The sequence below is a fragment of the Calidris pugnax genome, unplaced genomic scaffold, assembly GCF_001431845.1.
Source record: "Calidris pugnax isolate Ruff unplaced genomic scaffold, ASM143184v1 scaffold69, whole genome shotgun sequence".
Lineage (NCBI taxonomy): Eukaryota > Metazoa > Chordata > Aves > Charadriiformes > Scolopacidae > Calidris > Calidris pugnax.
In genome coordinates, this window is record NW_015090859.1 from 9,183,637 (window position 1) to 9,210,896 (window position 27,260).

The 27,260-nt window shown below is 34.9% G+C and overlaps 1 protein-coding gene across 8 annotated transcripts in view; it reads left to right on the forward strand.

The window, feature by feature from the left end:
* The window catches only part of DOCK9 (dedicator of cytokinesis 9), a 112,375-nt gene that overhangs the window by 43,611 nt on the left and 41,504 nt on the right, over positions 1-27,260 (forward strand). For all 8 annotated transcript variants that reach the window (XM_014944145.1, XM_014944140.1, XM_014944141.1 and 5 more), the window contains exons 10-33: positions 2,102-2,176; positions 2,274-2,414; positions 2,776-2,976; positions 3,119-3,241; positions 4,436-4,518; positions 4,962-5,084; positions 6,856-6,935; positions 7,017-7,204; positions 7,326-7,391; positions 7,985-8,077; positions 8,366-8,489; positions 8,868-8,989; positions 10,497-10,583; positions 11,703-11,792; positions 14,292-14,407; positions 14,546-14,615; positions 14,749-14,874; positions 15,004-15,075; positions 21,073-21,219; positions 21,908-21,991; positions 22,625-22,736; positions 24,227-24,405; positions 25,190-25,306; positions 26,959-27,079. In XM_014944145.1, the coding sequence (XP_014799631.1) occupies positions 2,102-2,176; positions 2,274-2,414; positions 2,776-2,976; positions 3,119-3,241; positions 4,436-4,518; positions 4,962-5,084; positions 6,856-6,935; positions 7,017-7,204; positions 7,326-7,391; positions 7,985-8,077; positions 8,366-8,489; positions 8,868-8,989; positions 10,497-10,583; positions 11,703-11,792; positions 14,292-14,407; positions 14,546-14,615; positions 14,749-14,874; positions 15,004-15,075; positions 21,073-21,219; positions 21,908-21,991; positions 22,625-22,736; positions 24,227-24,405; positions 25,190-25,306; positions 26,959-27,079 (2,740 nt within the window). The remainder of the gene's footprint in view (positions 1-2,101; positions 2,177-2,273; positions 2,415-2,775; positions 2,977-3,118; positions 3,242-4,435; positions 4,519-4,961; positions 5,085-6,855; positions 6,936-7,016; positions 7,205-7,325; positions 7,392-7,984; positions 8,078-8,365; positions 8,490-8,867; positions 8,990-10,496; positions 10,584-11,702; positions 11,793-14,291; positions 14,408-14,545; positions 14,616-14,748; positions 14,875-15,003; positions 15,076-21,072; positions 21,220-21,907; positions 21,992-22,624; positions 22,737-24,226; positions 24,406-25,189; positions 25,307-26,958; positions 27,080-27,260) is intronic.

Here is a 27,260-nt window from a genome sequence, read left to right on the forward strand (position 1 = left end):
GCCGAGTACAGAGGCACGATGACTTCCCTACTCCTGCTGGCCACGCTATTCTTGATACGAGCCAGGATGCCATTGGCCACCTGGGCACACTGCTGGCTCATGTTAAGCCTGCTGTCTACCAACACCCCCAGGTCCTTTTCTTCCGGGCAGCTTTCCAGCCACTCTTCCCCAAGTCTGTAGCGTTGCCTGGGGTTGTTGTGACCAAAATGCAGGACATGTATGCACATCTGCACATGCAGATGTGCATACATATATCTCAGTCTGTCTGTCCTGCCTACTTCATGTTCCTTTTATCTGTAACTTAAGTACCCACAGTGAATGTAGGGGTTCTGTTGGTTTTTAATCTTCAGAGAAAATAAATATGACCTCCTTTTTAAATAACTATGCAACTGTCATGACCAGTGTACCTAAGTACCTCTTTTAACCACTATGGGTCCCAGTATTCCTTGAGGTAGGAAAACATTGTCCCTGTTTTACAGATGTGGAAATGGGATTACAGAGTCACTGCTGTGCTGTAAACGGAGTCAATTACTATGTACATTTTCAGTTCCTGACTTCTGACCGACTGCCCCAATCCGTTAGCCAAAAATGCATATTTTCGTATTGTCTTTAGTGCACAAAACACCAAGGAATCTAAAACTACTCAAGGTGCTTTAGCTGAAACAGTTTCTGTCTTGCTGCTATGAGTAGATCATCATCTTCTTCAGTTCTTGCCACTGACTATTCCCTATCCAAAATATACATGCAACCTTCTTTAAACCATCTTTAAACTTCTTCACAGTTTAGTTGAGTATTTTTCAATCATACCAGCTGTTGAACAAGCAAAATCTGCCAATACTCTGCTGGTATCAAGTGTCTGGTCGTGTCTTCCACAGGGTCTTGTCTTTTCTCTCATGTGTGATAAAGATAACAAAGTGTGAAGTAAATGAAATCCATTAGAGCATCTATTCTCAAGTAACATCTCAGAAGTTCCTCTTCTGAAATGCAGGCGTTAAGTGAAATTCTTTTTCATTATTATCAACCTAAAATTGGATTTCGAGCTCTTAGAGCTGATGGTTTTTTGGTTGGTCTTTATCTTTTTCTTGAGACACAGTAGGTGTTTCTTCCAATCCCAGCAAAGCAGATGTAGAAAGTAGATCAATTCCAGCTGATGGTCAGTGATGAGCATTCTGGGTTAGTAACTTCTTTTAAGCTATGCAGGCTGGTGCAAAAAATAGACACCTGTCTGTAACATAATACCTTGTATCCTTGTTTAGCCAGCTACTACTTTGGGCATGGCAGTTCTCCTACGTGGGTAATTTTGGCACATGCATATGTGTATTTCATGTTCTGTGACTTTAAAAGCCATAGAACACTCTTTAAATAACACCTTTTCTTGAAAAAGTGACCTATGTATGCCAACAGCTTTCGCATTCTATTTTGTTCCACTTTACTCTTGCTTTACTGTCAATAGGTAGGTATCCATAAATCCCAGGCAGGATCAGTGTACAGTGTGCTCTGCAAAGTCACTTTTCAGTATGAGGGTTTTATCTTTTGAAAGTTTTTTTAGTTTTTCCATCTACCCACAGGAAAACCACTTCTTTGGCAGTAGAACTCAAGAAAAGAAAAGAAAAAAAAAAACCAAACAAGAAAGACAAAAAAGAGAGCAAGCTGTGATGGTGTTTCTTAATTTAGGTAACCTGTTGTTTCCTGAGCAATCTTAGAGGCTTAGGATAGTTCTGAGCTTTAACCTACATTCATACTTTTTTTTTTTCTTTTTTAATAAAGTAGTATTATGAAAGTTACTGTGTAAGGAGGCAAAGTGCTACATGAGCTACACTCGAGTATACTTCCCATGAGCTTGGAAGGTTCCATGTTGCTGATCTGTGTTTTTGTGTTTCTAGGCCTGGAAAAGCCTTTAGAGGAGAAGAGTCTTCTCTCACTTTTTACTCAAATGTGATGGAGAAATTTAAACTGTGGAGTTGCAAAGCTCGGTTAGGGAGAGAAGAGTGCATGTATTGAAATCATGTAAAGCTTTGAACATCACAGAAAAAAGAATGAAATTGAGAACCACTTTGATTTAATAGTGTGATATTAAGACTTTTATTCTTATTTTGAACAGAGTACCAGAGAAGCAGAGATCAAGTTGAAAAGTGAAAGCAGAGTTAAACTTTTTGCCCTGGATCCAGATGCACAGGTTAGACTATTTACAAGGAAGCATGTTACCTTCTTCTATGTTGATCCTTTGGAGAGGAAAAACAACTTACCTTAATCTTTCTTTTCTCTTTTTAAAGAAACTTGACTTTTCTGGTATTGAACCAGAAGTGAAGCCATTTGAAGAGAAATTTGGAAAAAAAATTCTTGTGAAGTGTAACGATTTAGCTTTTAATTTGCAAAGCTGCGTTGCAGAAAATGAAGAAGGACCAACAACAAATGTAAATAATTCATCTAATTATTTTCTGTTAATATGGTAATGAATGTCTTCAATATTTTCTTGAAACTTCTTAATGGCTGGAATTCTCTCCTGTGATTGAGAAACTTATATTGTGGGGTTTTTTTTTCTATTCCTTTAAGTCAAAATGGGAGCCTAAATCCTACAAATTGTAATTTTTCTACTAATCTTATTGTTATGTTGTAGAAAGTGGAATTTTTCTTTTACATCTTGTCAGTAATATCTAGAGAGATGGCTGTGTGTAACTGTTTATAAAAATGTTACTTACCTTCCTTTCATACACATTTTTACAGTGATATAGATGCCAGCAATGACATTTGCTTCTTTTTTTTTTACGTGTCTAGGTAGAACCTTTCTTTGTCACATTATCACTATTTGATATTAAAAACAACAGGAAGATTTCGGCAGATTTCCATGTTGATTTGAACCATGCCTCAGTAAGACAGATGATACCCAGTGCATCTCAACAAATGGTGAATGGCAGTGGTGACAGCTTACACGGAGTTCAAGACATTCATGAAACAGTATTACAATATCCAAAGCAGGTAAGAATTAGTAACGTAAAGAATTAGTAGGATTTTGGGTGCAAGTAGAGAGTTTTCTTACATGCTTCAGATGGCTTTCTATTGAGTGATGTAAAATGTGTATGCATTATCCTTTTATATTTCTCTCTTGTTTTATTTCTAGGGAATATTCTCAGTCACGTGTCCACATACTGACATTTTCCTTGTGGCTAGAATAGAAAAAGTGCTGCAGGGAAGTATTACACATTGTGCTGATCCATATATGAAAAGTTCAGATTCTTCAAAGGTATGTTATCTTCTTCCATGGCATATAAAAAATGCTGAGGCAGGACAGGTTAATTTCAAATTAATGGATATCAATCAAAAGCTTAGTTCTTTTATAGGAAATTCAGTTAGTAAGTTACTTTTCCTTGTTTCACTTTTTGGTGACCATAGTTTACTGTAACTTTATCTGTACTCTTGCTGGTTTTTTCCTTTGGAAGCATTGAAATCATTAAGCATCTGGTTTTATGTATAAAATGCTTTGCAAACTTGATAGAACTCCAAATCACTTTTGGAAATAAACTGTTGAAACATCTTAAGTTTGTAGGCGTCTAGGATGACATAATATTTTAAAGTTTTCTGAAACATACCTACAAGAAGTTTTGTAAGTTGCTGTTGCTTGTTTGTTGCTGAAGAAATAGAGTTTTAATTTTGTTGATTTACAGTTGTGCTTAAATAGTTGGACCAGGATACTAGGAGAAAAAGTGACTGTTGACATTCTTCCTGTTTTCAGCTAGTGAAAGGGAAAAAGGAAGGGTTAACTTTCAGTCTCTGCAGAGGAACAGCGTTCTTTCTTACAGATTTAATGCTGGCTAAGCTACATGTAAAAAAAAAAAAAAACTGTATTTTTCACTTGGTCTTAATATAGATCAGACTACTGATTTGCTTTTCCAGGAATACTTGAGATTTTTTTTTCAACTATCCTTGGAAAACAGCAGCTTTGTATTTTAAGAGTCTGGTTTTGAAGTGTGTACACTGACTGTTACTGAGTTAAAACAAACCTGACCTGAGTTACTGATTTTGGTGGTCTTGGGCCTGAGCCACATGGGAAGGTTAAGTAAGCCCAAGTGTTCCCAAATTTGATGCTGAGTGCTAGATTTGTATTGCCCTGTATTGCAGGAGTAGCCAATAGGAACATTCATGGGTATATTAACTTAAGCTGTTCATTTCTGGTATCCATTTGTTTGTGATTTTATACAATTGAACACTTAGTTTGGATCTTTTTTTTCCTGTTCTTATTCTCTGGGATTACACCTGTTTAACCTGAAATGAACTGGTAAGAGGTCTTTTCATTTGTCTTTCACTCACATACCTAGGATAATTCTTCTAAAGAAGATTTTTTGATTCATATCAATGTCAATGTGTGTTTTTTTCTTGTGTACTAGCAGTGCAAAAAATGTAGCTTTTCAAACGTGGCTATTTCTTATGTCCCTTGCAGGCTGCACAGAAAGTTTTGAAGAATGCTAAGCAGGCATGCCAGAGATTAGGTCAATATAGAATGCCTTTTGCCTGGGCAGCTAGGTAAGGACAGATCTTGTCCATCTGTATTTTCTCCCAACTTTTCTTTAACATTATTTTCTGTATCTCACGTCTTGTAAAACTTAATGTGCTATTTAAATTATTTCTTGTTTTACTTTCAATTAACCAAAGATTTCTGAGAAAAAAACCTCACACTCAGCTTTGTAGTAGGAAAAAAGTTATAAACATTCATTATTAGTCAAACCATTGAATATTGTCAACTGTTTTCTGTTTTCAATATTTTTTATTTTACTAAGAATGAAATCATTCACACTAGATTTGTTAGACTGAGCTATTCATATGTTAAAACTCGCCTACAACAACAAGAGTATTAAATGCTTAATATAAAGGATGGTGTGGTATGTTCTAATCTTGTAGTAAAGAAATTTCCTGAACGCTTTCAACACTTTCATAAACTCAGCTGAAAGCAAGATTTTGACTTTCAGGACGCTGTTTAAAGATGCCACAGGGACCCTGGACAAAAATGCAAGATTTTCTCCTCTCTTCAGACAAGACAGTAATAAACTTTCAAATGAAGATATGCTGAAATTGTTAGCAGATTTCAGGAAGTAAGTCTAATTTCCTCCCTTTAAAAAAACAAAAACAAACCAACCACACCCTGACACACCTCCCCCAAGTCCCGCTGTTTTTTGTTACAGTCTTGAAGTGGAGCATATAATCATTTGATATATATATTTATATGTTCTTTGCTTCAAATATAGAAGTTGTATAAATATAATCAAGGCCTTCATACAAGCTACAGAACTTGGGGGCTACAAGCAGGACTGAAGTATTATGCCATGTCTAACATGCAGTAAGCACCATATCCTGAAGTAGCTCCGTGTTAGGAATTAGGCTTGCACAATACACTCTTCTGCTTCTCAAAGGAAAACAAGTATGAGCATAAATCATATGTTCGCTGACCTTGGAAGAGACTGCTAGTGCTTGGGGAAAGGGATTCAAGCCAGTATCCAGTCCACCTTCTTTGGGAGTGTACGTGGCCCAGGATGCCTGAATAACAGAACACTGGTCATTCTTTCTTACAAAGTGTTCCTGAAGACTGCATCAGTCTGGGTGCAAGGCACACAAATCTCCCACTGACAGATGACCCTATTAATAAACTAGTTTTAATCTCCTTATTAGAGCAGTCTTTGCTGCTTCGCAGAGGCATTTCCACTTCTGTTATGGTTGTATGGCTGGAGTTGTATTAATTTCAACAATCACTATTCATATGAGGCTTATATGAACCCCTAAAAGGCTTGGGCTATAGTTTCTTTATTTTATATTTACTTACCAAATCTGATAAGGAGATGAGGTTTGTAATAGATATTTTGTTTCCATTTTAGCAAGCTGCTTAAAGTTTACATGGCCTTGAAATTGTTGCGTACTGATACTCCTTGCCATAAATAATATTTTTGAAACTGAAACAAATACAGTAAATTAGCCTGCCACATCACTTTACTTTGTGAGTTAAGGAAATGCGCTTGGTTATTTCAGCACCTCGTTTGTGGAATCATGCAGTATTTCCCAGGAATTTTAGTAAAAGAGATTGTAATGTCTAAGGCTTAGCTATTGGAATTGCAGTCCAGGCTCCAACCAGAACAAGTTGCTGGCTTCACACCACGGGCTTGTGTTTGGGGAAAATTTTGCATCTGCTTCCTCTGCAATAATTTAAGAAAAATCACGTTGCTATCTTTACTATAAAGGGTTCTACACTGGTGTTTTAACATGGAAAATACTCCTACTTCAGTTCCTATTTCTGAATTAGCTACATGATAACATCTAAGAAAATTCATAGTAGGCTAGTGAATAGTAAATATTTTGCAGGGTGAGTTATTACTCTAGAAAAAGGAGGAGGTAGGAAAAAAGGATTAGAAGATGCTTTTTGTTAACTCACTGATTTTTCTCCCCCTTCACTTTCCCCCAAGTTTACCCCATTTACCATAAATGCTTAGCATTGACCATTGAGGTTTAAAAAGCCTACTTATAGGTCCTCTCTTTGCTGCAAATGATAGCAAGTTATTACATGCCAAACAAAGCTATCTTTAACAAAGTTTTTCATTTTCATTTAAAGAAAGAAAAACATCATGCTTTTTTCTTAACCTTTTCTTGTGAATAAAGCCTTGCTTTTTTTTTTTTTTTTTGAGAATTTAAAGACGGGGAAAACTGTGAATTTAGGCAAAAAGCAAGACTAGATCAGTCATCCACCCCCAAACCACCTTTGCTCTAATACTCCTATTTCAGGATATTACTTTTGCTTCTGTTTCCTATTATCTCTTTTGTCTGGCATCTGGTAGTTTTGCATTTAGCCTGACTTTGAGGTTTTTTTCCTTCCTATAGACCTGAAAAGATGGCCAAACTTCCTGTTATTTTAGGAAATCTGGATGTTACAATTGATAACGTGTCACCAGATTTTCCAAGTGAGTATTAATAAACACAGTTAAATGGGTGTTCAGGGTTTTTCTCTTCAGTTTTTTATTGGTTTTTAAATGTGTTTTCAGATTATGTTAACTCATCGTACATTCCCATGAAACAGTTTGAAAGCAGTACCAAGACACTAACAACATTTGAAATAGAGGAATTTGTTCCCTGTATACCAAAACACACTCAGCCTTTCACCATCTACAACAATCATCTTTATGTTTACCCAAAGTACTTGAAGTATGACAGTCAAAAGTCTTTTGCCAAGGTGAGTACAGGAAAACTACATTCTTCTTTCTCAGGTTTGGTTAAGATTGTTTGCATATTATGTTTCTGTTCCAATTCTTACGATTAAGTGTTTGTGGCTTTGTTTTTAAATACTTCTTTAGGCTAGAAACATTGCAGTATGCATTGAGTTCAAGGATTCTGATGAAGAGGATTCTTTGCCTTTAAAGGTTAGTCTCTTGATTTTTGTGACTGCTAAAAGAAAATAGTGGACAGTTAGCTAAGTAACACAGTAGTATTGCACTAATTGATCTAGTTTGGGATGGCAGCTTTCTGTCTTCCTTTTACATTTGGCATAAAAGTATCTTCTAGATGACTTGCTTGTTTTTAATATAAAAGATTACTAAAGAACCCTCAGAGGATTTAATTTCTTTGTATCAACAAAAATGCGGAGAATAAACTTGTGAACCAGGGTGGCTTATGCCTGTTCTACAAGAGGAGTTCTTTAAGTTAAAACAGTAAAGCTTTAGATCAACTGCAGAGCTAAGCTCTGTGTTTGTTTACAAGCTACCACAGTGTATAAGAGATGCCTGGAAGAAAAGAAGTAGAAAAATGTATAGGAGTCCTGAGGTGAAATCCCAGTGTCAGCTCTACTGCACAGCAGGCAGACTACAGATCATGTAGTTCCCTGTCTGTGCAAAGGAACCAAGTTAAATACACATTAAAATATTTCAAATTCTGGGTGAAACAGGCTCTAAACTTGAGAGTGAAAAAGGATCACAGCAGGGTTTTTTGTTCTTTTTTTCCTTTTTTCTATTATTAGTGTATCTATGGCAGGCCAGGTGGACCAGTATTTACTAGAAGTGCGTTTGCTGCTGTTCTGCACCACCATCATAATCCCGAGTTTTATGATGAGGTAAGCTACCTGTCTGAGGTAACTTTTATTGGTGTATTATGTAAGTTTCAGAAATACAAGAAAAGATTTGAGGATTGCGAAGTTCTTGATAACTATTTCAGTTAAATCAGACCACCACCTCAGCCCCCTTTTGCCTGTAAGTAGAACTTTGTAACTTCCGTGTGTGTGATTCTTGATCTTGCTTCAAATAATACATAACCTGGATTGCTCTTAATGTGCACAACCAGTAAGGCACATCACTGCTCTAGCTAAAGACATCTACAAAGGTTGTGATTCTTTTCCTTTCAGATTAAAATAGAATTGCCCACTCAGTTACATGAAAAGCACCATTTGTTGTTCACCTTCTACCATGTCAGCTGTGATAATTCAAGCAAAGGGAGTACAAAGAAGAAAGATGTTGTCGAAACACAAGGTTTGTACACTAATGCTTTACTTCCAGTAACTACTGGGGAGATTTTATGAAGTATGCTTATCTGGTAAACTGTGGCTTTTGTGATCTGTATAATACTTTCTAATTACATTAAACTGACTGAAAAATTGCATTAAGAATTTCTTTTAATTTAAATGTTTCTAATGTTATTTTAGAATGTACATCAAGTATGTTTTTTCTGACCTCAGTGACAATTTATTTGCCTTTTTAATTATTTCTAATCAACTGAGTTCAAATCATTTGGCCCTTACATTTTCTGGTTTATGAATTGCATATCAGAAGTGTACAGTAAGACTTTCGTAAGGGTTTATGTAAAGATTCCTAACATATTTAAAATTACTTGCCTTTCATGTTCCATAGTTGGGTATTCTTGGCTTCCTCTAATAAAAGATGGAAGGGTGGTGACCAATGAGCAACACATCCCAGTGTCAGCAAATCTTCCATCAGGCTATCTCAGTTACCAAGAAGCGGGGGTTGGAAAGGTATGTTGTATAAAATTGCTCTAATCTTTCAAAAAAAGAGGTGGAGAGAAGGTTTGGTTGTAATTTCCCAGTCTGATAAGATTTAAGTAATTTCCTAGTAGAATTTCTTTTCTTTTATAGTTGAAGTGGGACGCTTTGCAAAGGTTAGACATCTGACCTAGAGGAAACAAACCAACCAGATAGAAATGAGAGACAAAACTTATGACTTTTTCTTTTATAGTTGAAGTGGGGCGCTTTGCAAAAGTTAGACATCTGACCTAGGGGAAACAAACCAACCCAGATAGAAATGAGAGACAAAACTTATGACTAAATTCTTTTACAAGAATTTGAATCAACCTGACCTAATAGTTTTTCATTTAAATTGTTAAGTACTTATTTCTGTTATTATTTAGCTGATGTACTTAGGAAATGTTTGTTTCATTTTTTTTGGTGTGGTAATAATTAACTAGAAGTTACAGTAATTTTAAAACTATATATTAAACTATTTTGAGTTTATGAAGATATGCAAATAATCTGAAGTCCTTTACTAAATTTTTTTTAGCATTTCATGCTGTCTCCTTTCAGTAAGTCCTTTATTCCTGAAAAAGTCTTATTCTCACATCTGATTTTTGTGATCTTTATACTTCACTAGTAAAATTTATGGTTGTATTTTTCAAAGCAGAAAGCTTGCAAAATTGTAGTAATAAAAAGGATACAAAGGAAGATAAAAAATGTTAAATGTGATAGGAGATTTGACTGAGAATGAAACGCGGAGACAAAATTGACTCATTTTGGAGGAAGAGGCCTAAAATCAACAGCAAGACGTGCTGCTCTCCTCCTATTCTACTACCTTGTCTTCTCTAAACTCAGCTGTAAGCTTTCCAACCATTGTCTCCTTCACGTCTTTCATCTTTTCACATTGTAGGTGTATTCTTTACGCCTCTGCTATTCGTCTCTGCTCATAGCCGTGGGTAGAAGTTTAGGACCAATATGACTAGTTGTATATCTAGCAGTAAATTATCTCCCTAACTGGTTGTCAGGGTAGACAGCTGAGCATTCCCATTCTCAGTTCTTTGGAAATGAGATGGGAAGGAAGTCCTGGCTGCTTCACATAACAGTGACCTATGTTAAGGTTTAAACTGTGTCAGTGTCTGCGGAAATTCTATATGTTATTTTTCTCTGAAAATTAGATCTTTCTCTTTAGTCAGAAGTTTCTGTGCAGAGTTGTAGGGGAAACAAGAAATCTGTGACTTACAGAAAAGCAATTTTGTTAGCCAGTAAGAAAGCTACTGTGGGACTTCAAAAAAAAAAAAGAAAAACCATTAAAAAAAATATTTAAGCTTCATAAATGCTTTTGGTAATATTGCCTGCATAATTTTCCATTTTTTTATGACTTTATTCATTGCACACATTTCTTCAACCTGTTTTTCTTTTGAAAAAAATTGTTGTTTGTGGTACTGTGAACAAATTGTTTTACTGTGGTATACTACTGCGTTATTTAACTTTTCCTCTGCATGTGTGCATGCAGCATTCTGGTCCTGAAATTAAATGGGTAGATGGAGGCAAACAGCTGTTAAAAATATCGACTCATCTGGTGTCAACTGTGTACACACAGGTGAGTTATAAAACAAATTAAATTAGATAAAGTTTTAGCAATAATGTATGTTTGATATATGTATATACACTATTTGGGAAGTTGCTTAAATTCAATATGCTGATCTCTTACTTTTTTGTCTCTTGGACGCTCTGCACGGTATATCTCTTTCACATCAGCTGTGAAAAACAGCAGACCTTAAATGGAAGCTATTCAAAACGTGAGCCTTTTGTCTAACGTTGTCATCTATTCCAACCTGAATTTTCCTGTTAGATGAGAGGTCTCAGTTGTCTGAAAGCTTTTTTTTTTTAATAAAAAATTGTTGTTTGTGGTACTGTGAACAAACTGTTTTACTGTGGTATACTACTATGTTATTTAACTTTTCCTCTGCATGTGTGCGTGCAGCATTCTGGTCCTGAAATTAAATGGGTAGATGGAGGCAAACAGCTGTTAAAAATATCGACTCATCTGGTGTCAACTGTGTACACACAGGTGAGTTATAAAACAAATTAAATTAGATAAAGTTTTAGCAATAATGTATGTTTGATATATGTATATACACTATTTGGGAAGTTGCTTAAATTCAATATGCTGATCTCTTACTTTTTTGTCTCTTGGACGCTCTGCACGGTATATCTCTTTCACATCAGCTGTGAAAAACAGCAGACCTTAAATGGAAGCTATTCAAAACGTGAGCCTTTTGTCTAACGTTGTCATCTATTCCAACCTGAATTTTCCTGTTAGATGAGAGGTCTCAGTTGTCTGAAAGCTGTTTACTGGCCTGTCTACAAAGCAATGAGTCCTATTATAGCTGCTCTTAAAATACGTATGATCAGTTGAGATAACTAATATTAAGTATGCTATTTTATGTATGTCAGTTGGTTTTCAGAAAATATATGTGGTGTTTTGTATAACAGGTATTAAAAAATCACTGGAAATTTCTCATGTGGATTAAAAAAAGAAATCAGTTCCATGTAGACTAAATTAGTCTTTGGGGTAGTGCACTTCAATTATTTTTGAAAATTGAATCTGTGGACACATATGGATTTCTATGTAAAGTATTTTTAATGTGTTCTGGTTTTTATTACGGATAGTGATGTTAAATATTGTTTAATTTGTTGTTCTTTTTGTCTTTGACAGGACCAGCACTTGCATAATTTTTTTCAGTACTGTCAGAAAACAGAGTCTGGAGCGCGTGCACTAGGAACTGATCTTGTAAAATATCTTAAGGTATACAATGGCAGTGAATAACAAATACTATTTATTTATACTTTTGCAGAACCTAGGAGCTTCAGACATTTTTTAGGCCTTGTTAATGGAATATGCAGTATAAAATGAATAAAGAGATACTTCCTGCACTAGATAATTTAAATTTGCAATATAAGAGAAAGCATGAGGAAATAATGAGACGGTATTGGTCAGTCTTATGAGTGATAATTTCAAAGCACTAATGGTTTAGTTTGTCAACAGAGTCAAATTGAGCTCACATGGGAATGGTAAGGAATGGTGACAAAATTTTCTAAAATTTTGCTTAGAGGATCATCGCTATCATTTCTACAGTTCTCTTTCAGGATTAGATCAATAGAGTGCAGGGTTGCCACAACAAGATTTTCTTAACCAAATAGGCCAGATTTTTCCTATGAAGCCCAAAATTCAGTCACTTTAAAATCTACATAACCTATCACAGGTAACCCCTGATTTTCTTAGGCACAACCAAGTTTATTGTTGTAATTGAATACTATCAATTAATAAAACTGGACTGTCTACTCAGGACATTTAAGTAAGAGCTTATCTGTCCAAAGTGGCATACTTCTGACAGGCTGGACTTGCTTTGTGACCTTGGTTATGTCAAAACCATAGCTCTGAGCACTATTCCTTGCCCTGAGACTTCTGTGATCAACGTTGGTACAATCTCAGTCTCCTATTAGTCTTTATCATTCTGGAATTTTGCAATCCCAAAAGGTGCTGGCAAAGCACATGGCAATAATACAACCCCTTAGAAGGGTTCTGGCAATGGTAGCTTCACATCAAAAGGGTAAGGCAAAGAACAAGTAGTCTTGTAACTGAACTTCATCATCCCCCAGTGGTTGCTTGGAATGAGTCACTAGAGATGCCTCTCACTGGCATTTCTGCTGCTGACATTCTTATTTTGATATAAAATGTTGTTTCTCTGTGTTTCTCACTTAAAATATCAGTTTCAAATTCCTTGGTAATTTTAGATCTGGAGCCATCCTTATTTCCTCTGCTTTCTGCAGCAGCAGCAGTAATTGTGCCAAATGGTCCCCGATTAGACGGCGTTAGCACTGAGCCTGGTTATGTCTATGCTATAATGGCAATGACGTGTTTAAATACCTAGGACTTCCTTTCCTTCACGAAGTCAGCGTGCTACTGGCAGAGCAGCTTGAATTGCTGAACCTGACAAGTGTTTTATTCTCTGTTCTGCTGTTGCCCACCCTAACAGGATTTTGTGTAAGCACCATCTGACACTTGTAATTAAAGGTTTTCTGAGACTCGCCTGACTCAAGATGTTTGTAAGCTCTCCTTCGTGTTTCATGAGCCCAAACATCACTTAGCATCTCATAAGTTGTGGTATCTGCTTGTAGTTACCTTCATTGCTACCTGAGGGATCAAAGGGCACAGCTACTTCTGGCCATCTAAGTGTAATTGAGTTCTCAAAGGCATCAGAAGTCGGGTTACGAGTCCTGCTTAGAACAGCACCTTTATCAAAAAACATTTGCATCCTGGACAAAATCATGAGCTGAAGTTCCATTTCCATGTCTACCCAATACTCCTATATTCAAGACCTATAAAAAAGATACTGTAGCATATGACTGCTGTTTCCAAGAAAATTCACACATCACGTAGGAAGGAAGACTGTTTTGAGTCCTGAATAGCGTGGATGTGTGTACAGGTAAACATTCAAAGACATGACAGCTACTTAAAACTGGATGGCTGAAAAGTTTGAAATGTGTTGTCTGTACACATGTTCAGCAAATATACCATTTTTTTAATAATATTTTTTTTTTGTTTGTCAAACTCCCTTTAACCCCAGGGAATTTTATGGCTAAAACCAGTGTAGGCTGAAATGTCATACACTGTCTTTTATGTCAGGGTGGTGATGTCTTTAATATCTTTTGCACGTGATGGAACGCAAAGGCATATCATGAAAAAGTTGAGTGGTTAGTAATTCACTGTCTCTAATTCCAGCATTACATAGTTAGGGATCTTAGTTCATTCTATTTTTTAACATGTTAGTTTTATTGTTTTGCAGTAACTAGTATAACTAGTATTGCACTTATCACAGGTAAGCAATCTGTATGTTTTTGTGGAACTTCTGTTGGCTGAATGTCTGCATTGGTGGACAAAATAGCAAAAGCATACCAGAGTGTCAGTGTCAGCTTGTTGTGGTGTACACAGGTCGTCTTTTCATTGAAATATTACTTAGAATACGTTTGAATGGAAAAGTACAAATAACTACTTCGAAAATCTTCTTAATAAAGCTGAGTTTTATCCCTAATTTACCTAAATGTAGAAAGTATTTGCCAAACATCCATGGTGGAAACTATTCTCAATTGCATCCTGTGCAATTGTATTTCAGGTAATGAACACCAAATAGTGCAAGCAGCATGTATTTTTGGAAACAGACTTGCATTAAAATTTATTGTTTCAGAACTTGTGATTCAAATGCTGTTGTTTCAAGGGAGTGACACTATTACTGCTTTCTTTTAGAGCCTTCATGCTATGGAAGGTCATGTGATGATAGCTTTCCTGCCGACTGTTCTAAATCAGTTGTTTAGAGTTCTCACTAGAGCAACTCAAGAGGAGGTTGCAGTCAATGTGACAAGGTAAAGAATTCCAAGTGCTTCATGGAGTTTAAGTGATGACTGGGCTATCACATAAATCTGTAACTGAATAGCATTTTTGCTATTGCAATCATAGCTTTCTTTGTAGGCTTACGTGCTTTCTGTCTTCTGTCTGTTTAGGGTTATTATCCATATTGTTGCTCAGTGTCATGAAGAAGGCTTGGATAGCTACCTGAGGTCTTATGTCAAGGTAGGTAAAAAATGAAATGTTTCTTTTTTATTTCTTTAAAAAAAGTATATTTAAATTTAGTTGCATCTGTTTAAATTCAATTGCTTCCTATTATGTCATAGTTTCATATTATATTCTGGTTTTCCTCCCCAAGTATGCTTATAAAGCAGAACCCTACGTTGCTTCTGAATATAAGACAGTACATGAAGAATTGACAAAGTCCATGACAACAATTTTAAAGCCATCTGCTGACTTCCTTACAAGCAACAAGCTACTTAAGGTATATATTGAACTGTACTTCTTACTATATGTTCTTATCTCATCAAAACTGAAGAACAGGAACTAGTTGTATTGAAATAGTTGTTGAATGCGTGCGGCAATTTTACAGAATGTTTTCTTTTCTCTGCAGTATTCATGGTTTTTCTTTGAAGTTCTGATAAAATCAATGGCTCAGCATTTGATAGAAAACTCTAAAGTGAAGGTATGTCAACTTTTGCAAAAAAAATGTTATTCTGAAGAGAATTTGTGTAGTCACTTTCTCCAATCATGCATTTTTATTGCATATTAGAAGGAAAAGTTTTATATATATGGTTATGATTTATGTATAATAACTTTATTTTTAAGAAAGGGACAGGAAAAAGAAAAGCAGCAGAAGAAAACAGTTGAAATATTAGACAGAAAAAACTACAGGGCTAGACTCAACATTGTTATAAAAGGATAAAAACCCCTTAAAATCCACCCAGTAGATCTGTCTGTGTAAATCATCAGACACTTTAGTTTAGATTTCTTAATACTTATGGTACAATGAATCTGGAAGCAATAGATATCACTGTGGACTGTGATATAAGTATTACCCCAAAACACATGGGCTTTTTCCTGAGAAGTACAGTAGCTGTGATATAAAATTGCTCTCAGAACAGTGAATCATGTAGTTTACAGTCCTTTATATGCAATATTTAATTCTCTATTATTTCCTATGCTGGAAGGATGATGCTGAAATTTTAGAAACACGCATTTTTCTACCAGCTTGCCTTATAAGCAGTATTTTTCTTACATTACTAACAGCTTTCTAGTTTACTTACTTCTCTATTAAAACAAGTCTTGAAGGTACAGTTTCAAGTATACAAAATAGTCCCAGCTGAGTAACAAAGCAGGCTGATCTGAAATCTTTATCAGTATTTTCACTGTGTGTTTAGAGCATAACTGGAAGTCTGAAATACATTATTGGGCAGGGAAATAGTTGTTTGGACAACGATCAGGAAAAAAGCTTCAGAGTGCTACACTTAATACTGTCTTGCTCTGGTATGATCAGTAGAGTTTCAGTCCCAGTTCCACTTACTTTACATGTCTGGACTTTTCTATTTCACTAGATTTCATCTTTAAAGAGGTTATTGATTTGTTTTCCATTTAAGAAGCTTGTGAACTCCATGTGATAATTGGTCAAATGAATTTTTCATCATTAGATACTCTCTTAAAGCAACACGTTTGATGTCCAAATCAATAAAAATGTTTTCCTGTTCATGTTACTGGTTTACGTTTAGTTAGAAGAATTAAATCGTTATCACCAGACGAATAAGGCATCATCTGCCTTAATACAGTATTCAACTGGACTCATTTCAGCACTAATTACTGATACATAATTTGCCAAATATCATAATAATAGAGAGGAAGAGCATGATTTGTGGATTCAAGTTGAACCATGCATTCTACTGAAATACATCACACAGTAAAGATACCAGGTTTCAGACCTGCACCCTTTGTAGAGGTAGAAGTTTGAAGCAGAGAATGATCCCCTTTCTCATACTAAAAAGAGAGGATGAAATAATTTTTGTTTTTTAAATAAAATCTCAGCTTTTAATTGGAGCAGTGGTACTGGAAATTCTGGAATCTTTATTGGGAGATTTTTTTAGAAACAGACAATTGTCAGGAAATACATGTTTTGTGCAAAAAGAACCTGATACATTCTAATAGAGAGTCATAAACTTTAACTTGGTACTTGTATTCTATTTAATCTAGAAATAGGTCTTTAGTTTGAGAGGGTGGGGTAGTTGACTATTTATATGGTAAAAGTATTGCGGATTTAAGTATCTTTTGAAGTGTGAAAGAGGGCAAGTGTTTATCACTTCTTAAACTGGCTAGGGAACTGTGACAGCTGCCATTTGTTTAGGAGATGTTAGAATGCAAATATACACACAAAGGGTTTGCTGTGGATGTAGTGCAGTCCATCCTTTCACATTTAAGATGTCGAACCTCTTGCTCATGTTAACGGATCAACTGTTTGGGAATTCCTCATAATTTCTAGCATAAAGAAAAGACTTGCAACTTTTTCTACCACTAATCAATAGAAATACTGTTTAATGCAAGCCCAAGTAAGAAAAAGATTTGGATGGGCTCTTTTCTGTTCTTCACTTGTTTTTTTTCTGTTTCATAGTATCTGTTAAAATAATTTGGGATCTGTAAACTTGTATTTCCATTATTGATTTGATGTTCCTTGAAGGAGTTACTGACTCTTCACTCTGTGAATGGAGTATTTATTTTACCCCACTATTTTGAACAAATGATAACGAGTTTAATTAATTGTACTAATTTAATTAATCGTACTAATTTAATTAATCAATTCAACTGAAATGAAAGTATAATATTATAAAGCAGAAAACACCGATTCTTATTTGAAGCTGAAATTTTCTAAAGACTTCTGAAATTGAATTAGAATTTTATAATTTAAAAGTTATATTTTAAAAAATGGAAAGAATTTTTGTTGGTTTCAGTACTTACCTGGCAGAACTGGCAGTACTTTTTATTTTACAGTATTCAGCTCTGTGAGAAGATACAGGTTTTCTAGAATTACAGAATGTGGTGCATCTGGGCAAGATATTCAAAACATGGTTTCTGTGAAACCTGTATAGCTTGAGGATGTTTTCTATTGGATTTGGTAGGTGATGTTCTGAAAAACAACAGCATGCTCTTTTTGCTGGGCTTAACAAAGTTTATTTAGTTTTTCCTGATTTTAACAAACTTACAAAAATCCTCACAAGTTCGGAGTCAGCATATTAGTTTAAAAAAAAACGTCAAAGAAACCACTAACTTGCTGTCAGGCAAACCCGTTTCCTTAATTTAATTATACCTTCCTTACAATAGGAATTACATTTTTAAATTGATATCAGATGGTAGATAAAGTAAGTACAGTAGAATGTCAGCTTTTTTTAAAGCAGGAATTTCTGTAAACAAACAAAAAATGAATGCAATTTACTTTTCAGAATGACTCAGCCAGTGTCCATGTTTTTAGTATCCTTTACCGTGTCATCTGCATCTCTTCCCATTACTACTAGTTCTTGATTTATTTATTTTTTAAATTTTTATAGTTATTTATTTCCTAGTGCTATGATGACTCATTTCTTCAAAGCCTAATGTGTCTGTAATCCTAATAATAAATTCTATTTGGAGAGCACTAGCATATACACCTGAGGAACAAATTCAGTTTAACAAGACTTTCATTTTAGGGAAGACAAAGGAACAGTGTGTCAGTTATAGATGCCTGAGACTGATTTGATTACCTGGGGTTCTGGAAATATGGTTTGAATTGGGGTAGGCATACCTATTACTCAGAAAGACCTCTATCTCTTTGATGTCACAGTGTCCTAGTGTCAAAGAGAAGACACTAATCATTGTCATTTTTCAGTAGTAACAACAAGTGGCTGGGACCTAATGGCCTCAGATTTGCTGTACTTGAAAGACTGAGCAATTCATTTTGTGATTTACTATATGCTGTAGATTACATGCTGTACAAACTGTGGTCTTCTGAGATCGATTTCTAAGGGCTGTTATAAGTAAGCTTAGGATTTTCATTAACATGCACCAAAACTTGTAGGCAGGAGACAATTCAATGTATATTTATATTTCTGAAGATCGGTGTAGGAATTATGAACTTTCTTCAAGTGATATTTTACATCAACTTGTTGCATGAAATTTTATCTATTACATGGGTTTGTATGATCATATAAATTATGAAAAATTCTTGTCCATTTTTAAGTAGTTTTTATGCCCTACACAATTTCATTTTAAAGAATATTTACTCTGCCTCTTAACAGCATGATTTTGTAGAAGGTGGGCTGAGAAAATACCAAGCATGGAAAGAGCATGATTCTCTTCAAAGACCATACTAATTTCTAGTTGCATTTTATTTCTGATTCCAAGTTGTCAGAAAGAAGTAGATAAACCACAAAAAAAGTGATCTAAATACTGATGGCACTTTTAACTCTATAGGAGACCCCATTTTATTTCAGAAAATAAGGATGCATAGTGAGGTGGTTTTTTATAAACTTAGTAGGTTCTGTGGCCATAAAGCTTTCTAAGATGCTGGCAGTTCATGCAAGGATTTTCTTAGGTAGCATTAAAACTACCAAAATGTTGCCATGGTTTTTGTTAGGACTTACAGATACAGAAGCATGGAGTAATTCTTCCTAAAGAGGAAAAAAAGAACAACCCAAACTAACCCAAAACCTAAAAAACCCCACACCTAAGCCCCTAAGCTTGGTACTGAAAAATATGTCTGATTTCTCTTTCTGAATATGTCCTGCTCAATAAAGTGTTCTACATGCTACGTATACTAGTTGTATAGGTACCTCATTCATTTCAGGTTAATATTTTATTTGTTTTTAATAGTATCTTCAAAAGCAACCCCCAAATATGAACCGTTCAATTGTACAAAGGAAAGAAATTCTTTTACCCACCCCTTTAGATTCTAGTACTTTCCTGTGTATCACCTTGAACTGCTGTTCTTTCTCATTCTTCCCCTGCAACAACATGAAGTGAGGTTCATAGCTTATAAACTAGAGTGACTTTTTATGACAGATTTTTGTTGTTGTCTCCACATTTCATGTTAAAAAAGACATTTACACTTTTAGAAGTAACCTCGTTGTCATCTTCCCTGTGACACGAAAGAAGAATGAGCAGAACTCACCACTTGTTAACATGTATCCTCATTCCTGAACATCGCTCCTTGATTTACAAGCCCCTTAGATATGAAATAAATTATTTTGCTAGCTTTTTTTTTTTTCTTACTGGGTAAAGTAGTAAATGGAATATGCATTGAGATATTTCCTGCTTATGAGATCTGATAAAAAGATGCATTTCTGGATGCAGCAGAATTATTTCTATAGCAAGAATTTTGTAGTATTTCTAAAGATACTAAATTGCTGTCCAACAAAGTTTGAGTTGCAAGGACATTGTAGGACACTGACTGGCATACCCACCAACAGAATTTTTATTTTGTAACTGTTATTTCAATTATGAATACTGTTGATATTTATATGAGGATGTTTTTCAACCTTTTTTTTTGTTAATAGAACTAGAGACTTTGGAGCACAGTTCAAACATAAAGGGATCCAATTGCGCAATCATCAATTTATGCAGGACCCTTGACAATGACTTGTTCTGCCTAGGAATGTTTTATTTAATATAGTTCAAGACACTCATTTAAATAACAAAGTATTCAGAATACTTGGATGTTTTGATTTCAGTTTTCAGAAAGGAAAGACATAATGACTGTACAGTTGAAATAGTTTTTGTCAACGTCAGCTTCTTCAGCTTCACACCACCTGTCATTAAGTCCCATCAGACAAAAGACAGAATCTTTATTAAAGATTGTAAGATGTAGAGTAATAAAAGAGGCTTTGCAGTGCCAAAAAGCTGAAGAGAACTTACTGATCAGTACTGGTCAGAATGTTCAAAATCATTGGTGGAGATAGTATAGATGGTGAGTGGAAAGGAAGAAATTATGGATGTAGAAGAAATCTTTTAAGCTGACTGGCAAACTACCTAAAAGCAAGGGAGAACAGTCATGACTCTGGAAACTTAAAACCATGGAGAGTTAAGATTCTGAAGCCTGGCAGAGCTGAGATTTGAAGCCGCTGATGAGCAAGAGAAAGAAAGAAGCATGGATGAGAATTTCCACAGCGGAAAAAAGTGAAGTAGTTACTAAAAAGGTAGTTGCAGAACAGCAAAAACTGGGTGGTTTTTTCGAGATGGAAAAAAGTCTGATGATACAGTTATTGTATGTGAACCAGACAGTGTCTGCTTTGGAAAGGAAGACGGATAAAATGAAAAGATTCCTTTTTATTCTTGGCTTCTGTCATCAAGTGTATTGTAGTATAGAAAGATGTTCATGCATTACACTTACAGAGTTCTATACATGTATTTTTGTCATCAAAGACTGCTTTGCTTGAATTTTAATAACAGATGTGCCTGTTGTAATATTTTCTTTTAACCAAATGCTCTTTTTTCCCCCTCAGTCTGGAAACTTCATGAAAATCTTGAATTTAAAGAATATGTTACTTTAAATGACAAATGAGAAAATTTGAAAACTTTCTTTGTCTCCCCTCTCCCTGACAGGTTATCTATATCTAATCTAAAGTAAGTTTTCTGATACATTTTGGTGTTATAAACTATATTAAATATTTTATCTGATTTTTTTTTCTAGCTGTTGAGAAACCAGAGATTTTCCGCTTCCTTTCATCATGCAGTTGAAACAGTTGTTAATATGCTAATGCCACACATCACTCAGAAGTACAGAGACAATCCAGAGGCTTCAAAAAATGCAAATCACAGTCTTGCTGCCTTTATAAAAGTAGGTGACTTGGGCTCTCTGGCTACTTTACCAATAATACTGCTTCATGGATTTCAAAGAATGTTAAAGCCAACTCATATAAAATTGAATATGCATAATGCTTTTAAATTGTAATTCTATATCCAAGTTAAAATGCATTGAAATATAATTTGCGCCTTCTATAATCAGGACAACATCTGTTGGAAAGTTTGATTATTTTTTTAATGAATTTATATTTTATCCAAAATGTATTTTAATTATTTTTTCCTTTGAAAATATTATCTAGGTTACCTTCTAATCCTACAACAGCTTCATACATTAAGTAGTGGTTTATTTGCATTCGTTTTATGTAGACAGACTTTCAGTGGCTTTCCTTTTTCAGCCAATAAGATCCAGTAGGGAGGAAAAAACGATGGGAAATAAAATGGTAGATAAAGCTGCTGGTGGCATGTCATTTTCATTTCTGTGAAGATATAGTTCTTCAAACAGTTTTTGATTTGCAATTTGTTTACATTTTGTACTCTAAGGGAAAATTGATATTCATATGTGTATACATATATTTAGTTTGATTGTTTTATTGCTTTTTATATTCAAACTGAAATATCAATAATATGTTTGGAAAATAAACTTGTTAAATACAGAAATATAATTACTGAGCACTGAGACAGTACTAAATCATTACTATTTTGGTTTTGCTTGTTTTCCCCAGAGGTGTTTTACTTTTATGGATAGAGGCTTTGTTTTCAAGCAAATCAATAACTACATCAGCTGCTTTGCTCCAGGAGATCCGAAGGTACTCAGTGTTTCTAAACAAACTACTTCTATGAGCTGCTTCTTGTTGATACACCTGGATAGAGTCCTCCATTAATTCTTTGGACTTCTTTCTAGTTACGTTAGAAGTCCCTGTGCTGTGTCTATAGCATTTTTTTTCCATCGAATCACTCTTCCATATTTTCATTACCACATTCAAGTGCAACTTTATCACCCTAGAGCATGTGTATTGCAAAAGTGGTGGTGTTTGGGGGTGCAACACTAAGCAGAACTTTTAAGCCTGAATGTGAGAAAGGCTAAATTTGGAAGAGCTGATATCTGATAAGTTTTTATACATTTACTGGAGTGTTGAAAGCATGTACCAGATGTCCAAAGAATTTCTTCTGTGGGACCGAACTTTTCTTACATCAATACATAATATGCTAGTAAACTTAAATAACTTTGGACAATGGGAACAGTAAATAGGACTATATATAGTTATCAATGTGAATTATGCTGGAATTATTTTACACTGACAGATGCAACTTTGACAAGTCTGTATCAGTCCTACTGCAAGACAGAGAGAAATCACCCTTTTGTGTTAGAAAGCTGTTTTTAATGTTATTCAAATCGCTGCATCAGTTGCTTAATTTATACTTTAAAATTATTTTTGCAGACTCTCTTCGAATTCAAATTTGAATTTCTCCGTGTAGTCTGTAATCACGAGCACTACATACCTTTGAATCTACCAATGCCATTTGGAAAAGGCAGAGTTCAGAGATACCAAGGTAAGTTCTTCCAAGGAAGCGTATGGTATATTTGTTAGATATCACCTTTTCGTTATTAGATGTGTAGACTGTGTAACTTTAGGTCTATGAGATGTTTGAAACCTTGAAATTGTGAAATGGAAGTATAGAGTTGTAATCCTTTCATTTAGCTGCAAATGAATAGTTTAAGCAGCAGAGTAATTTACCCAAAGTATCTAGTCATTGAAAATATAGTAAGCTACGTCCTTGACTCTGCCTCCCTTTCCTGCTATGATGATTAAGTTTGCATTTTTTTCATGAATTACCTTTTAATTCACTAGCTGCGGAAGTCTGCAACACTCCTGTAGGTAGGTGTGCAGTGTGAGGTTTTGTGTACTATTTACTTTTTTTCATATACCCATTCGAGTTAAAAAGGACTGTAGTCCAGTCTCCTGCTAAGGTCACCTCAAGCCTTCCCTTCTCCAGATGGAACAAGCTTGGTTCCCTAAATTTCTCCTGGTAGGGCATATGGTGGACCTTCGTGGTCCTTCGCTGAATTCAGTGAAGTTAAGATCTTTCTTGTACTAGAAGGCCCAAACACTACACACAGTACTACAGATATGTTTAACACATGCCAAGTAAAGGGGAATAAACACTTCCCTTGATAAAGTAGCTATGATCCTGTTGATACAGCCTAGTATTCTGCTAGCCTTCGTTGTTGCCAGGATGCCATGCAAACTCCTGTTGAAGCTCCTGTCCACCTGGACTCCTAAGCTAGTCATTCCACAGCTGGTACCATTGCAGGAAGTTCATCCATCCCAGGTGCAGAGTTTTGCATTTGTCCTCATTGAATTTAATTGGTGTTTCTATTGACCCATTTGTGTAGAATCTAGATTCTTCTCAAATGCAGCCCTGCCCTTGAGGGACTGCATATGGACTGTACCCCATCCAAACAATGAGGATGCACTCCGTTCTCCTCTTTCAGGTCATTGTTGAAGTAGCATTATGTAGGATAGACCCTGGGAAACTCCTCTTGTGGCTGGTTTCCTTCAAATTTACTAACCTAGGATTGAACCATACACCAAAAATTAAATTCTACTTCTACTGTACAAATAAATTCCTAAAAGATAGAATTAGCATACAACCTTTGTGCACTATACATGTTTTCAGTGCCTGAATACAGACTTAAAATTTGAGTTTGGAGTTGTGAGATGGTTGTCCACTTAAATTTAATAGGAACACTTTTGAATATGGGGCAGTATTTAAAATTATATATACACTTAAATAATGTATTTAGATTTATCCATGTTCTCTTGATTTAATATACATCATCCTTGTCTGTTTAATAGATGCATCACTATGAAGTGAATTGGGCTACAAGTATATTAATAACTGTGGATAAATATTATATATGTATGATTCTATATGAATTTTTCAATGATGTTGGAAACATTTTAGTTCAGCTATAAGTTAATTGATAAATTGATTTAAATAATACCCTTCCTTACATAGAACTTGTACTTTACTTCCAGACCTTCACCTGGACTACTCATTAACTGATGAGTTCTGTAAAAATCACTTCCTAGTGGGACTGCTCCTAAGGGAGGTGGGCAATGCATTACAAGAGTTCAGGGATGTGCGGCAGATTGCTATTAGCGTGCTCAAGAATTTGATGATAAAGCATTCTTTTGATGATAGATACGCTTCCAGGGTAAGTGTATTGCTATTCTAGTAGTACAAAATAATAAAAATTAAGCTTCCAGACACGTAGAAATTTTTTTCTTTCACAACAGACTTGTTAATTTGCAGCAATGCTATCTCTGTTCAGACTGTGATGAAAATACGTATGAAAATTTTATCAAAATCAATCTGCAAATCCCATATATTTACCAAATGAAAGCACAAAGTGCCTTCTAACATCATTACATGTGTTTATTGTATTTTAGTGCCGTGTAATCTAACTGTTCTTCTTAAAGTAATCAGATTTTTAAACATTTTTAAGCTCTTATTTTCATTAAACATTAGCTATTAATATTTGGCAGCTGTCCTTCAATCATGTATTATTTGTGAAATGCGTATAAGAAAGCTACACATCATGGTAGTAAATTTTGAGTGATTTTTAATTTTTCTGAGTTTTTTTAATGTCAGCTATGCTGTGGAGGAGCCATAAAATTTTAATGGAAGATATCATTAATTTATCAAGCTAACATAATATTAATTTACTTGGTTCATCTTAGCTAAAATTACATTAATTTAGGGGTTTTTTTCTGCATTATATTGAAATAGTAAATAAATTTACTGACCTTCTGTTAATTAGAATTAAATACAGTGATGATCACTCGTTTTGCTATTTATGAACGTAGGAATGTGGACCTGGCTTAGCAAATACGTATTAAATGCTCCTTTTTTGTGACTTGGGAGTAGGTTAAAAAAAATAAATTGGTTATTAAAAATTAAATTTGTAATTTGTTAATGAACTGTTAAACTCTATTTAGAGCCATCAAGCAAGAATAGCCACTATGTATTTGCCACTTTTTGGACTGCTCATAGAAAATGTTCAGCGAATCAATGTTAAAGATGTGTCTCCGTTTCCTGTTAACCCTTCCAGCAATGTGAGTGACCATTTCTTGATCTTCTGAATTATTTTTGTCATAATTTATTGGTAACATGTATATGGAATGCCGTACTTCTGGCAAACAGAGTTTCATAATCTTCAGAATTCTGCACGTTTGTTCTCCTTGCTTTTGATAGAATCATACAATAGTTACAGTAGGAAGGGACCTTAAAGATCATCTAGTTCCATCGCCCATGCCACGGGCAGGGACACCTCCCACTGGACCAGGTTGCTCAAAGTCTAGTGGAAAATTGTAAGATTAAAAGCTTAGTTATCACTTGTGATTTTGGCTACAGTTTCTCTGGTCAAGTTATGCCTAACATGATAATTGGCTAGTTTGTCCTGCATACAGGTTACAGTACCTTTATTGATCTTCACTTGAACCTCTGAAGGTTTTTGGAGACTACTAGACCACAGAGATTGCCATAGCATCATTCTAATGCCATGTGATTATACTGCCATGTAACATCTCACTTTTTCTATATCTCTGGTGCACGTGCCTATGTTTCAGTACAAACTATAGACCACACAGGATTGCACCTGCTGCATCTTTTTGAGTGTTCTAAAAAGAGCAGACAAACAAGCTGAAGCAGTGTATTTGAAGTAAAAAATATCAGTTGTTTCTACAATTTAATGGCCTTCCTTTTGTGTCTGTTAACCAGTTTTGATACAGTTTCTGTGAGAAGAGATTTCGTTAAATTGTGTCTGTTTTTTACCCAAAAATTAAGACTTCTCTTTAGTCTGCCTGCTAGTTTGTATAAATAGTTTGCTTGTATTATAGATTCTGGCATTGAAGGCACTTGCACATGCTTCATTTTTATGCAAGAGGATACACTCCCAATTTCTAACACACAGAGAATTAGTTATGTTTGCTAAAATCCCAACAGATCCAGTAGTTGCTGTTGCTGTTCAGCAGAAAAAAATGCATATTGGTGGTACATCTTTTTTTAAAATCTTCTTTTCCAGTTCAGTCCAACACTGAAAGAAATGGACCACAAAAATGGTTAATTTTCTAGAAATTAGAGAATAATTTTTAACCTTAAAGGAGTGTGTTTTTGGAACAGCTGTATTGTAAGAGGCTACAGGAGATAAATTCAAATGGAATTTGTGATGATGCACATTGTTATATCTTAGTTGCATACTATTACTGAATCTGATTTTATTATTAATGTATTTTGTTTTTGTCCATATCTTGCTGTGTTCTATTTGGTATTAAGAAAAAAATTCACTATACCCTTCCAACAAGAGAAATATTTGGGTGTTTGAAATAAAAGCAATTTGGGTCTTCTGGCATTTTTGTCCATATCTTGCTGTATTCCACTTGGTATTAAGAAAAAAATTCACTATACCCTTCCAACAAGAGAAATATTTGGGTGTTTGAAATAAAAGCAATTTGGGTCTTCTGGCAATATCTGTTTTACACTGTTTAAAATTCAATGGAATATTAATTTCTTCAATGTTTCCTGAGGTATCTTAAGTTTGTGCAAATACCTGAACTTCTCACTCCATCCTTTTGTGCATATTTAATAGGAATTAAAATTTAAGAAACAAATATATAACAAATACTACTCTGAAACATTAAGTATGTCATATTCACTAAATCCATAATGTTGGAAAACAATAATCTCATTTTCCTCTCTTTCTGAACAGAGTGCAAAGGATGATGCACTTAGTTTGCCAACCGCAAGTCAGCTGGTAACACCACAAAAGTCAGGAAACACATTGGATAACAATCTTCCTAAAGATCTGTTTGGTGTTATCTCTGGCATTGGTAAGCACTTAAAAAATAAAGTAAAATAAAATAAAATAATTATAAAAAGAACCGTTTTCCTTTTCCGTTTGTTGCCAGAAGTAATTGTTGTTTATTGAACTTCAATTGCTCTCGGCATGTATACTTGAATGCTATTGCTATGTTAATTAACAGAGCCCTAATGCAAATAGCTGTTCAGCAT